Consider the following 14,261-nt stretch of genomic DNA (forward strand, 5'->3'; position numbering starts at 1 on the left):
GCACTGCCTCAACCAACGCTGAAACTACGCTGCCTGGCCAAAAAAATCGCCACCTGGATTTAAGTAAATGATCAGGGGTTGCTGCAGTTGGTCAGGTCTAGGTTCAGCAACAGTATGTGCTGAAAGAATGAGGTCAGCTGACTACCTGAATATACTGAATATAGACCAGGTTATTCCATCAATGATTTTTTTCTTCCCCGATGGCATGGGCATATTCCAAGATGACAATGTCAGGATTCATGAGCATGAGATCATCATTTTCACTCATGGATTGTTCACGATAAGTCCAGATCTTAACCCCATTGAGAATCTTTTATTGGTCAGGCAGTGTTTGTGGCATTAGTAAAATAATAAACGGACATTGAATATCGCTAATCTTATGTTTGGTTTGATCAGCATAATATATTTTTAATTATTGACCTGCATTTTTTTTTTTCTTTTTCTTTTTTTTTTTTTTTTAGAACATTTTATGCACATTACCTCAGTGGCATCAGTTTACGCAGATCTTTACAGATATCAACAAAGGGTGGTTAAATATATTGTATTTTATTATATTATATTAAATTATATTATATTATAATTGAGGTTCATGGTCTGTTTGCCGGTCCAAAATACAGCTGGCACGGTCTAATATTTATACCTGATATAGAAAAACACCAGTATCCTTGCGTCTTCCTTCCTACGCTGACGTTATGTTTTTGGTTTTAGTAAATACCAGCCCCTATGGATTGTTTTGGTGGCAACTACCTATTTCATGTGGATAAACAAATGCTCTTCAGATTATGAATTTTTCCGTTCCATTCAAGCCAGAGTGTTTCCTGGCTCAGCTCTTTGGCGACATTAATGAAGTGAGTTGGACTGTATGAATGTTCTCCTTGTATAACGTTAATGGGTGTCTGGGGTCCGGCCTAGTTCTGCAAAACTGTGGAATAGGTGTTTAACTGGGTTCCTATCTCACGCTCCAGTTCTCCAGTCTGCTCTGGTTTTTGATCTCTTGCTTTGTGTCTTGTCAACAGTTGTGCATTCCCTTGCTTCTGCGGATGCTGATACATTATTAGTACTTTTCCTGAACTGTGATCTAACAAGTGCTCTTTTACTAGATTGGGTTTCACAGGATCCAAGTTGTGGATTTAGTTTATCATAGTATGAATTAATGATTTGCTTTTCAATAAAGTGTTTATGTTGCAGACTTTAAAATGAGGATTGAATGTGCTCAGACTGGGCTAAGAGATGATGCCAGTTAATTTCCAACATAGAGTTCTAAATCTACAGAGAAAATTTAAAACATCTACAAATATTTTTTGGGGGGGAGATTTAGCTGAAGCTTTTTGAACCCCCCGTTTTTTTTTTTTTATTATTATTTTTTTTTTGCTTTTTTTCGTTGTTGTTCTGGCATTCCAAAGAAAAAATAGGAAAAACACAATTAAAAAATATTTATTAAACACTTAACATAAGGGATGGGCGATATCAGGCCCTAAAATAATATCACAATATTTCATGATATTTTTGTGATAGCAATACTCTTGGCGGTATGACGGAACACTGAATTTTAAAAACCTATTTCAAGAATACACTACTAAAACAAAATAAAATTTACATTTTACTATGCATATTATATGATATGGCACTCCACCTAACTGAGATATTAAAAAATACAATAATTTTATCAGATTTGTAACAGAAGTCAATCATCTAGAAAGTCATGATACCAATAATACACTCCAAATATCTCTATATATCCAGGAGTAAAGTAAAAAAAATAATACCGAACAGATATAATCTATCTCTAGTAGATATATAATATTAGATATAGTAGAAACATTGTTTTATTTGTTTTTGCTAAAAGCAGCATGTGATAATTTAGGGTGGATGATATGGCAAGATATTTCAGGGTATAATATCGGTCACAATATTAAAAATTTGGGCAATATTATTACGTACGATACTGTATGGCACATTCCTACTTAAAATTTTAAAATCTTAGCAGACAAACCAAAAGGCACATAAACCTCAGCACCTGCTGCTGCTACTGAAAAAAAAAATCCTAATGTTAGAGGAGACACTGTAACATGACTTTAACATGAATATATTACTCACTGAAAATGATTCAGTCTTGCCAAATATTATGTGAATACCTAGTTTTTTTATGTTTTTGTGTTCTAAATGCCTTTGTTGTGTCTAGAAATCCCCCTCAGCAGTGTCACTGACTTTGTGAGATGTTTGTTTTGTTTTTGAAGTAACGTCTGAGGACTTGTTGATTCTAATTTTTATTCCTTGGTATTCTTATTGGCCTCTTCTTGTCCTTCTGGCTTGTACTTGGAAACAATTTAGCACATTGTTTGGCAAAAGGGTGTTGGAAGTGTTTGGTGGTTATATGCTTAGCATGCAATTTGAGTAAAATTTAAGCATTCAGCCTTTTCCCCAGACTCTGTTAGCAGGTTTCCTTCCAGAGTTTTCTGCTTGCTCAATCCTCCCAAGCTCTGGTGGGATTACGGTGCCAGCCTCCATGCACTGTGAACTGAACCTGAAATCTAAAGCTTGTGCAAACATCTAGAACAACAAATACAACACTTTTTTGCTAAGAACTTGTGTTAGTTTCCTATTGCATAAAAATGTAAACCTGTGGAAGTTCTGATTGTGATTATTCTAATGATTCTTTGATTATAGTTTGGTCACCTGTTTGAAACTGTTGGTAACATGGGTTAAAAGTGTAACCAAATTCAGCACAGATGGTATGGTTTACTTGCATTTGCATTTATGACAGTTAGCAAACACTGTTATCTAGGGTGACTTGCAAAAAAGCGCTTAGATGTCCAGAAAAGATCACTACCTTCCTAATGTAAATAGACCTAGTGTCCTCAGACCAAAGATACCCATGGGATCTTAAGGTAAAACACTGCCAGGCACACGAGTCTGTGGTGATACTTAGCAACAAAGATATGCAGTACCTCATGTGCATCAAAATTAAGTCATTTTAAACGTGCAGACAAGGGTTTTTAACAAGGAGAATGTTAAGGATTAGTGATTGATGGTTTTTGCAGTGTTCAAGATTAGTGTTTAAGTACTTTTGTCCGTTTTTGCGAATGGTAAATGTTGTTTGGACTCCCAGGGAAAGATTGCTCCTTTACCTGTCCTGGAGGGCTGAATTCCTGTATAGTTTTGTTCTTTTCCTGCTGAAACACACCTAATTCAAATCACTGTTTTGCCATTTGCCAGGTGGAATTGGTGGGTTAGAATATGAGAATTCAACACTGAATTCACAGCTGTGCTGAACTATAGCTCCCAATTCCCTTCCTGAAGCTTGTTGTGATCTCTATGTCTGATCTCTAGACTCTTGTCTTTCATAAGTCTTGAAGCTTGGTTGGTCAAGCCAAGCTGTACTTGACGCATGAAGGGCTGTAAGTATGGATCGGATATTGGTTTTGATGGTTTATTGGACAGTTAATCAACACTGGCTAGCTAAAAGAGAAAGGACTCTTCTGTCAGATTGCAAATATAATGAAGAATCTGCTTCTTGATGTGTCCCAGACTTGATTTTATGGGTCTTTTGTTGCACTTGTTGGGATGAAAAAGATATTTACAGGGTTGTTTATACAAAAAACAAAATAATGGCATCGTAGCTTCACCGGAAATGGCATCATTTTTTGGTCCGTTTAAATCATCAACCAGTTTTTTAAGGAGGTGTGAACACATTTGGGTGTGAACCAAATCAACTTCACAGAAATGCTTGAGAAGAGGTGCTCTTGCCTCTATCTTGCGTATTGTAACTTTGTGGTTAGAACGTCATCAGGCCTTGATACCACCCAATTTATGGGGGAGTCTTGCCTGGGTTCATATAATACCATCTCTGACAGTGCTTAAAGTTAAATTGCACAGAAATCTGCTGTAGTCCAGTCACAGGACCTTCTTTCTGTATTTATTTTCTTGGTCCCGCCGCAGTTACTGGTTAAATATATCCATCCGAGAATGTTCTCTCCCCTTGTTGATTTGTTCTGATGCATTTTAGAATGCTTGGATTTTTTCCCTGTGTGTAAACAAACCAATCATGGATAAGTAAGTTAACATTTCAAGTTTATTTATCTAATTTGTATTGGAGCAAACCAACTACAGGTTTGAAGACACCCTTGCAAACAAGGCACCTATGTGATCTGTGCCATGGTGTACAGCTGTAAGAAATTCCAGTTGCTTTAGAACCTTTTAACCTGTTGTGGACATTCTCAGAACTTCAAGAAGAAAGCTACGTCTCACTTTCTTTGAAGAACATTCCATTGAGAACAGGTTCTTTTATGGAATCACTCCGAAGCTTGCTTCTTGTTTGCCGCCTTTATTTGTATGAGGGAGTAGGTGCATGGCAGAGCTTTACAGAATCCATACTCTGCGCTTCACTCTGCTGACGTAAGGGTCTTCCACCGGCGGAGGAGGGGCAGGATCAGACGGTGCATGTTTGTGTTTGACAGAGGATCGAGAGCAGGAGCGAGAGACTGAAAGAGAGAGAGAGAGGGAGAGAGAGAGCGAGAGGGGGCTGTGCAGAAGGGGAGGGGAAACGAGCCATTGTCCAGCCTCCTGAGCTCTCCACAGACGACTAGCTGATGGTCTCATCTGACAGCTCGAGGTGGTGGAAGTTGAAGGACCGAAAAATCCCATACCCCCCTGACCCCCCTCCGTTGCTCCCTTCCACTCTGCCCTGCTGCGAGTGGCTCGGAGCCCCGTTCCTCCGAAGCAGAGCCTGCCTTTTGGCTCTTTGTGAGAGCATGAAGGCTATAGGGCAGGCATGCAAAGGGGGGAAAATATCATGTGCACAATAGAGCGAGCGAGTGCAGCGCAGCAGCCATGAAAGCCCAGCGAGAGAGGCTGAGGATTCCAGGGCTGACACTGGAGTGAGTATTATCTCTATGGCTTTCCCTGTCTCTCCTCATTTGTCTGCGTTGTGTTGCTTGATGGCAGTGGCGGACATCTTCATTTATGCGCAGTGTCCCTGCTGTCAGCGTAAGCCGAGCAGCGCAGTGTTACCACAGTGGCTTCTGCAGCAGCAGCATGTGTTAAAGGAGGTAAATACAGCCAGGCTAGTCAGTGCTAGCATAGCACCAGCCAGGGTATGCTGGCTCATGGTGTTGATAACAACAGTTCTCTGCACTGGTCTGGGACTGGTTATGTGGTTCTCCCTGATAAAGGTAAAAGGCTGAAGCTTGGGAAAGGGGGGACTCTGATCTCGGATCAGCAGGAAGGGGCAGTTGCAGGGTGCCGAGTTGGTCAGCCTGGGGCCAAGGTGACTGCAGCAGCTGTGCAACCTGCCAGCCTTCCCTGCTGGGGTGTTTAGATAAGGTGACGTATAGACAGCATACCTCTCCACAATTAACTCTGAGGCTTTTTTTTTAAGCACATCAATCTCATGAAAAGCCTGAATTGCCCTTTCTGGGGATTCAGTTCATTGAGAATCCCAGTCCACCATGTCACTGTAGCATCTGCAGTGTAGCCCTAATGCCAGCAAAAACAAACTGTTCAGCTCATCAACCACCATCTGATGATCTGGACGGAATGATGATGATGATGATGATGATGTAATGTTTAGTTGTTTTGATCAGCATGGGTCAGATTTTGTCTACAGTGGTCACTGGAGACGCAAGTTTATGTATGTGCAAGGCATGTTGCATCATAGCCAGTGTTGCTAGGGACCTGATCCGTGATCCATGCTGATCTCCCGACACGTCGTTTCAGCACTTTCGGCTGACATGATTGATTTAATTTGCTCGTCAATAGACACATGGGCTCTGCACCACCAGGCATCCATTTCCAGATTCAGGCAAAGGCCTTTATCAAAACAAATACACACACACATATTCATTTTGGTGGACAGGCTGTGAAGGGCATGTTGCAATGTTTGGGTTTGAGGAGTTTCTCTATATTGTGTCACATAGCAAGTCAAGCTTTGATATACAGTATATAGATTCTGACAAAAACATGACTGAGGTCATATGTAGGGCAGTGTATACATTTTAACATATTCAGTTATGTTTACCCTGGTTCAAATCGGTTAACGAGTTGAGGCGTTTTCCTCTTGTTTGGGTTTGTGTTCACACAGACACACCAAAATGCGTCACAACAAACCTAATGATGCTGAGCTAAAAACAGTAAATACAGGGAGAAGGTTCTGTGTTCTGGACTTTAGTTTAACATGAAGCAACAGCAGAGATATCTTTCATATTTCATAGCTGTTGTAACTGGTTTAACTGGCTAAGAAAACCTGTTTAGCTCAGATTTTGAGATTTGTCCACTGATAGTTGGGTCAAATCAACATTTAATTCAGTTCTTACCACAAAGGAAACTGCTCCAGAGTTTGTTTGGTAAGAGAAGAAGACCACCTCCTCACGAGGGTCTCCCTGCAATAGTTTTGGTCCAATAGGTTTGATTACTATGTTCACAACTTCCAAAAACAAATTACATCAATAGAATGAAAACAAACCAGTCTGATTTAGCCATTTTTAACAAATTATTCCAGTATAATTGGAAATACATATGTTCATCAAACATAAACATGTGAAGACTGGATGCTACTGAAGAATTATGTTTAGTCTCTTTAAGATACTTTTTAAATGGATGAGTCTTCAAAGGAATTCCATGTTTACAAGCATTACATTCTTGTCTGTGGTAACAAATATGCTACAGAATCAGAAGAGAATGTAAAGAATGTAAACCCAATTTACTGTAAAATAAAGGAAAACCTGTTGACTCAACCGTGCTGCTCATTGGCTTCTATCGTAAGTATGTTTTGGGTTAGTGGATTTTCTGTTGTTGTCTAGTGCAGACAGTACAGACAAAGTGGAAAACGTTGGTTTTAGTACGAGATTACGCCAAGTCCATCCTTCTAAATTCATTGAAACAATGTTTTTTGACAAAAATATATGTCCAGCTTCTCCAAAACTGAAGATTCTGCAGAACTATGGGTTCTCCAGAACTAAGAATTCCAAAGAACTGTAGGTGTAAACAAACTTAAAATCATGGTAGACTAACGTGCCTTTCTGGTGCTCGAAAGACCTTAATTCAGCAGCTATTAAAACACTATTGCTTATGAGCAGTGTTTCATTGACAGTTTTTTCAGTAATTGCATTTAGTGGATATAGATACTCCCTTTCCTTTGGTATCAGATATCAATACTTTTCAAGGTATTGTATTGAATTATCAGTATCGCTACAACACTAGAATCACACAACACTGGAATCATCCATTATAATGTTGTTTAGGGAACTGAAGGTGGTTCTTCATGGCATCATTGCAGATTTTTTAGGTTAGCCTCTAAGGCACAGTCCGAATGGAAAGTAAATGATGATTGAATATATACTGTAGTATCTATTAGTAAAGATGAAATAGTATGCTGAGAGCTTAGTTGTGTGAAATGCCTGTAGCTGTGCTTAGCTCCTTCCCTAACATCATGTTTTTGGCCTTTGGTCATGCAGAAGACTGCTCTGTGGTAACGTCTGCCAGTTCCGCCATGTCTCTTTTTTTTTATTCATGTGTTTGTGTGTTGGCTAAACAAAAGCCCTGTATGTCAATGTGTTCAGAAGACTTTGCATGACAGATGCTATATGGGCCATGTGGTCATACTTATCTGGACGGACATTTATGAAACTCGATTTGACTTCCAGCCTCACTCCAAGAAGCTTGAGCCCGACTCCCACAAGCCCGTGCAGTCCGTGCAGTCCGCTACACGCCTTTCATTTTTGGAGGTAAGACCGCGCTGCTTCTTTGGCATAGCCATTTTGTTTTGTTTTGTTTTGTTTTGTTTTTTTTCCGGGAGGAGAAAGGGTCGAATGAGGCTTTGCGCTCCGCCATGGAAGATTAATCCGATGTCACAAGTGTGGATTTTTGAGATCAAAAGGGCAGCAGTTCTCTCTCTTATTATCAGTAAAAAAATTTAGCTTCAAATCCTTTGTATGAGATTTGATAGGACGGCTAAGTGTGCTTATATAATGTTCTTAGATTCAGCTCCCCTCCCCCACCCCGCTTTTTGGCGAGCTTCTCTTTCGCCCCTTTTAAAGTGCAAAATAGGATTTTGCAGCTGAATGTCTGCAATATTCAAATTCGTACGGGAAATCAGGTCAGCTCCGATCTCAATGTGAACTGTTTGGGAAAGGATTTCTAAAAGTCGCTGCTTTAAAAAATTGTGAAAAAAGCAAACCTTTTTTATTATTGTTATTATTATTAATTATTATTATTATTTGAAATGCAGGATGGTTGAGTTTAGCATGTTCTTAGCATGTTAAAATTTAGATGAAATGTAAATTGTTTTTTAGGTAATTAAAAGAAACGTTGCTTGATTTTTTTATTTCTTTTTTTTATATCTAGCGCTGGGCCAAACAAATTTTCACAGGCTTAGGAGTTCAGCATTCTCTTTGGTGTTCCAGGCTAGCTTTTATCAGTACCCATCAGGATCTGTTGTAAGTGTGATCTGGGTTGATGTTTTTTTGTTCTTGTCTGTTGTAAGTATAGAAAAAATGCAAATCCTTAATTTTAGGAAGAAATCACTCCTTGTCCAATCTATTCACTGGAAGCATCTAGTGTTGACAAAAAAGTCTATATATGTCCAAATATAGCAGTGGGAGAAGTAAGATATAATGCTGTATATCTTGAATACGGCAGTTACGCCAGCACTGAGGTTTCTCCTGGGTCATACTTCTCCAGAACCGAGAAATGATCACAACATCCTTGACGGTATAATAAAAAGCATTCATAATTCATTCATTAATTGGTTTATGGGTGTAAAAGCCCCTAGATTCATTTCCATTTTTTTATTTACTAGTGATGACTCACAAGAACCATATGTAAAACAGCATGTCGTACCATAGCATAGCATTAAATGTATTGCTGTAAATACTGTGTATACTCTTTATGATCAAAAATAAACACTTCAGTTTGTGATTTTTATTTTTTTTCCCGTTGACACAATGTATCCAATAGAGGGCAGTTCAGAGTCAAAAGAAGTATCTGACAAAAACAAACATTGCTGTGGTAAAGGAAGTCATGATAATGTATTACCGCAAATGGACTAAGGAGGCAGACGTATTTCTGTGTCAGAGAGCAGTCATCTACCTGAAGAGATGCATTTTGCTACGCTAGCTTTTAGCCTAGCACAGTACTTGCTTGCTTCCCTAGCTTTAGCATTAGCTTCCTTGTTCTCAGTTACATTCAGTTTTCTGAGTTTTTGTGGACACTGACACAAGAAAGGCTGTTCTATTGTATTAATGTTTTGGTGGTGATGGTGACGATCGGATTGTCTCAGGAACATTTCACAAACAGAAAGTTCTAAAAACTTCTTTTTCATGTTGCATAGTACTACTTTGCCCGCTTTCACTATATGTGGTACTTTCACTACTGGGACAGGTGAATAAACATTTTAGAGGCATAAATAAAAGGGATTAAGTGTAAATCTTTGGCATAAAAATCTTGGGCTTTTGGAATTGGTATGAATTACCAAACAATGGTAAACAACAATTCATGGGTTACAGTTTGTATCTCACTACCACGTTATAAACTCTATCTGTAACTACACTATATGGACAAATGTATTGGGACACCTAGCTTAATGTTGCCTCTAAAATCAAGAGATTTAGAAATAAAAATGTTGGAAAAACTCTCTGTTGTCCAGGAAAGACCTTGGAACATTTGTGTTAGGATTTGATTGCATTCAGCAACAAGTAGGTTAGTGATGCCACCTCATCCATAAAGCACTGGATGGAGCACCCTTATTCCTGAGAACACATTTCCACTGCTCCACAATGTAATCTTGAAGGGTTTGTGCTTCTTTAGCACCCATGCCTGGTAGTAGGCACGGTGTCAATAGGTTTGTGTTAGTCTTTCCTATTCTATTAGCAATACTTCTAAATAGGGATTAGACAAGCTGTGTGTGTATCTGTGTGCATTTGCCCATTTGTGTCTTCAATGGGGACACCTTAAAATAGCATTTAATAGAGTTTACAGCTTATAGAGATTTTAGAGCATCTTTTAAAACAACAATAACAGTTTCATACTAATAATGTTAGTGCAGTTTAAATGTACCCAGTGGATGTCAGCAGTTCAGTGCTGGTGTAAATAAACTGCAATCAGCAGTATTTTCTATCTGATACTTATATATTTTACATAATGTGTTAGGCATGTGTAGTCAGCCAAGCAGAACTCAGATAATGATTACTGTACTGATATAATGAGATGATCCATCAAACCTGTCATGACTACATTAAGATATACCAACCTCTTGCTCTGGGATTTTTGTCATTCAGTTTCTTGATTATTTGGAAAGCAGTGTATTTTGTGTTTCACTGTTTTCATATAGTGGAGTGATAAGTACCTGGCATTAATGTTTGATGCTTTAAACTAGCTATATTTTTTTGTATTTCTTAACATTTTTTATTTGCTAGCTGTAAATGTAAATGTGTTGTTTTTCCATATAACTACACTTTCACTTACTCTTGTGAAGGTTCTTTAATTAATAGTGCAGATGAACAAATTTTAGTTCCATCAGGAGCCTTGTTTGTAATGGATGTCATACTTGAGTTAAATCCAACCTCTCAAAATGATTGGCTGAGAGACATTTTAGAAGTGCCATTATTGCACAGTAATGGCACTCTGACAAAAGCTCTACAAGTAATACTCCGCAACATGGATGTGTAATTTAGTAACAAGGCCGTAACAATCAGCAAAGTATCAGGGGGCTGAGTGGTCTAGCATTCTGAAGCGCTGCCACAGTGATCAGGAGATTGCTGGTTGGAATCCTGGTCATGCTGCTTGCCATCAGCTGTTGGTGCCCCAAGGGAGCACAATTGGCCTTGTTCTGGGTGACGCTCTTTCCCCTCATCACTGTGCTGTGCTGTGATGCTACTCGGTAATGCTGCATCAGCAGGAGCTGGAAAAGAGGCAGTGTATGACTTTACATGTGTCGGAGGAGGCATGTGCTAGTCTTTACCCTTCTTGTGTTGTAGCATCACCAGTGATAGGGTATATAAAGCTGACTAGCAGCTAATTGGGTGTAATAATAGACCTTGCAATATTGGAAAGATAAAAAAAAAAAAAAAAATTGCAAATCAAATAAATTATATTTTAAATCATTTGTGCCTTTGCTGTATTTCCTTTGTTACTCTAGTAATCACTAATGACTAAAATGGAAATGGAATGAAAGCTAACTGTGCACAGCGTCCCAAATTGTATGTATGTACACTGAACACAGAAACCACTGGTTTAAAACCAAGCAATGCAGTTGCTAGACAGACAGGCAAGTAGGGTATATTAAGTGGTTTGAGATGCAAAATTAGATCAGCTAATCCACAGGAATGGAATAGTTTTACCTTAAGCAACGAAGAAAACAGACAAATATTTCTTTCTGTCTTTATTATCTTAAAATGTAATAATAAACCCTATATATTGGAACTGTGATATAATCTGAATAATACACTTGAGTTCCATGTGATAACATGAGATGTTGGCACTGATGTGGTGATCTTCTATGACCACAGAACACCAGTACAAATATCTTGTAAATTTTCCCACTGTGGGACTAATAAAGAATGATCTTTTCCTATATTTTATGTTATAGCTATAACAAACCTTGGGTGTGTTATAGCTTAATTATTTTTTCCTTTTCTTATTTCTAATTTGTATCCCATTTGCTCCCCCAATTTACAAGGCCAATTACCCAACCTAATCATTAGGACTCCTACTATCCCCCGACATCACCCTTTGGAGTGACGTCTACCCACCCAAAGAGGAGAGCCAATTGTGCTCTCTCAGGGCTTGCAAGCTGCATGAACAGGATTCAAACCAGCGATCTCTTGATCATAGTGGCAGCACTTTAGACCGCTGGACCATTCAGAGCCCCCATTATAGCTTAATAATGAACTTGAATCATGTTTATAATGTGGAACCAAAGTGTAGACAGATAAACCATTACTAGCAAAAATCAGGCCAGCCTAAGTGATGACTTATTGCTTTAGGTCGTGACTCTGTGCCCTGCCCCAGAATCCCACATACAATATTTCTCTCTCTCTCTCTCTCTCTCTCTCTCTCTCTCTCTCTCTCTCTCTCTCTCTCTCTCTCTCTCTCTCTCTCTCTCTCTCTCTCCGCCTTTCTTTCTTTTTCTTTATCTCCCTCTCTATTCTCTCTCAATCTCTCAATCAGTCTTTGTTTCTCAAGTATGAATCTTTGGACTTGCAAATGAAATGGGTCATTGAGCTTGAGGCGTTTTGTATTCAAACCAGTCTGATTAGTTCATGTTTACACATAATGACCTGCTTCCAGTCTGCTTTGATGTGGGAATGACAGATAACTGGACGCGTTTTTGGACGATCACTACTAAATTAAAGCTTCTCTTCGAGCGATTATACTCTACATATTCATATTCCGAGTTTTAAACTCTGATTTCTCAGGCAGGCTAAGCTGTTCTGAGGGTGGGAGATTAGACGTAATCTCCCGGTGACTCGTGAGAGTTTTGCATCCATGCTGACGGATGATTATGACACTGTGCTTTCACAATCATGCTGAAGCAACCGTTCACAGGAACACTGTCTAAGGTTGCACTAGGGGTTTTTCTCTGTAAGTCAATACTAAAGGTCTAAATGGCAGTAGCAGCAGATATGGATACTGCTGCTCTCACTGATGAAGCTTCCTCAGGTGTGCTGTTTCTTAACTGCTGTGTACCAGTTAAGTAGGGCTGAACGGTATATCATAAATATTGATATATTTAAAATGATTTGCTCCCCCAATTTACAAGGCCAATTACCCAACCTACTCATTAGGACTCCTACTATCCCCCGACATCACCCTTTGGAGTGTGGTCTACCCACCCAAAGAGGAAGGCCAATTGTGCTCTCTCAGGGCTTCGGCAGCTGATGGCAAGCTGCATGAACAGGATTCAAACCAGCGATCTCTTGATCATAGTGGCAGCACTTTAGACCGCTGGACCATTCAGAGCCCCTATTATAGCTTAATAATGAGCATGAATCATGTTTATAATGATTACAATAAGGGTTTTTTCTCTGTAAGTCAGTACTAAAGGTCTAAATGGCAGTAGCAGCAGATGAGCTGCTCTCACTGATAAAGCTTCCTCAGGTGTGCTGTTTCTTAACTGCTGTGTACCAGTTAGCCCAGTAGGGCTGAACGGTATATCATTAATATTGATATATTTAAAATGATTTTATATAAGATGTAAAAAAGGGTTATATCACTATATTATGTTTGTGTGGAAATGGTTTGATTTTTGAAAAGATGACACTCAACAGAGTTCAGTTTTGTGCAAATTATGTTGTAAAAATTCTATTAATTCTAATGAAAGAAGCAGCATTACAAGTTTACTAAGTCAGTGAAATATCACCAAGAGTGCAATTTATGTTTATTATTAAAATCTGTATATTACTTAGATACACAGTTATTTACTTATTAAATATTTACAGCACACTGTATTGTTGGTGTCACATTGGGCAGGGAGGACAGCAACCTTATCTAATAAAAAAAATACAAAAATAACTACCAAGATTAAAACACTATCCTGTGTACTATAATGTCTGTGAGCCTAACGTAGTGTGAATACAGAACCCTCTGTTAAAGGAAAATGTTTTATAATGAGGCAAAAATCAATGATAAAAATTGGCTTGTAAATCTGAATCTGAGTATTTTCCACATGTACTATTAATACACCAAAAACAACTTAAAACAAACAGGAAATGCACTCCCTTGCCTTTAACCTGGTATGCTTCTTGATATCTTTAGACCTTAAAGATACAGCTCTGGAAAAAAATGAGACCACTTGATTTTACCAAATTTAAAACCTCTGGAATATAATCAAGCGGAAGATGGATGATCACAAGCCATCAAACCCAGCTGACCAGCTTGAATTTTTGCACCAGGAGTGGCATAAAATGATCCAAAAGCAGTGTGTAAGACTGGTGGAGGAGAACATGCCAAGATGCTTGTAAACTGTGATTAAAAACAGGGTTGTTGTGAACTCTTAAAACTTTATAATTATGAACTTGTTTTCTTTGCATTATTTGAGGTCTGAAAGCTCTGCATCTTTTTTGTTATTTCTCATATTCTGCAAATAAATGCTCTAAATTATAATATTTAGAAAAAAAATACAATATTTTTATTTGGAATTTGGGAGAAGTGTTTTAATAGCAAAATCTGAGAAACTGATTCAGAAACTGAAGTGGTCTTTTATTTTTTAACTTTTTTTCCAGAACTGTATTTTCTAATTGATAACTACATTCAAAGCAACGCTAACT

The 14,261-nt window shown here is 38.5% G+C and overlaps 1 protein-coding gene across 8 annotated transcripts in view; it reads left to right on the forward strand.

Annotated features, from left to right (window-relative positions):
* Window positions 1-14,261, forward strand: part of mast4 (microtubule associated serine/threonine kinase family member 4) — a 182,174-nt gene that overhangs the window by 107,620 nt on the left and 60,293 nt on the right. Inside the window, exons 1-2 of one of the 8 annotated variants that reach the window (XM_049474345.1) lie at window positions 4,501-4,877; window positions 7,641-7,721. The exons of the other annotated variants lie outside the window; for them this stretch is intronic. Coding sequence (XP_049330302.1) covers window positions 4,831-4,877; window positions 7,641-7,721 — 128 coding nt within the window. The 5' untranslated portion in view covers window positions 4,501-4,830. Of the gene's footprint in view, window positions 1-4,500; window positions 4,878-7,640; window positions 7,722-14,261 lie in introns of those variants that run through there. 8 annotated transcript variants of the gene reach the window in all.

The sequence above is a fragment of the Astyanax mexicanus genome, chromosome 1, assembly GCF_023375975.1.
Source record: "Astyanax mexicanus isolate ESR-SI-001 chromosome 1, AstMex3_surface, whole genome shotgun sequence".
In the NCBI taxonomy this organism is placed as follows: domain Eukaryota; kingdom Metazoa; phylum Chordata; class Actinopteri; order Characiformes; family Acestrorhamphidae; genus Astyanax; species Astyanax mexicanus.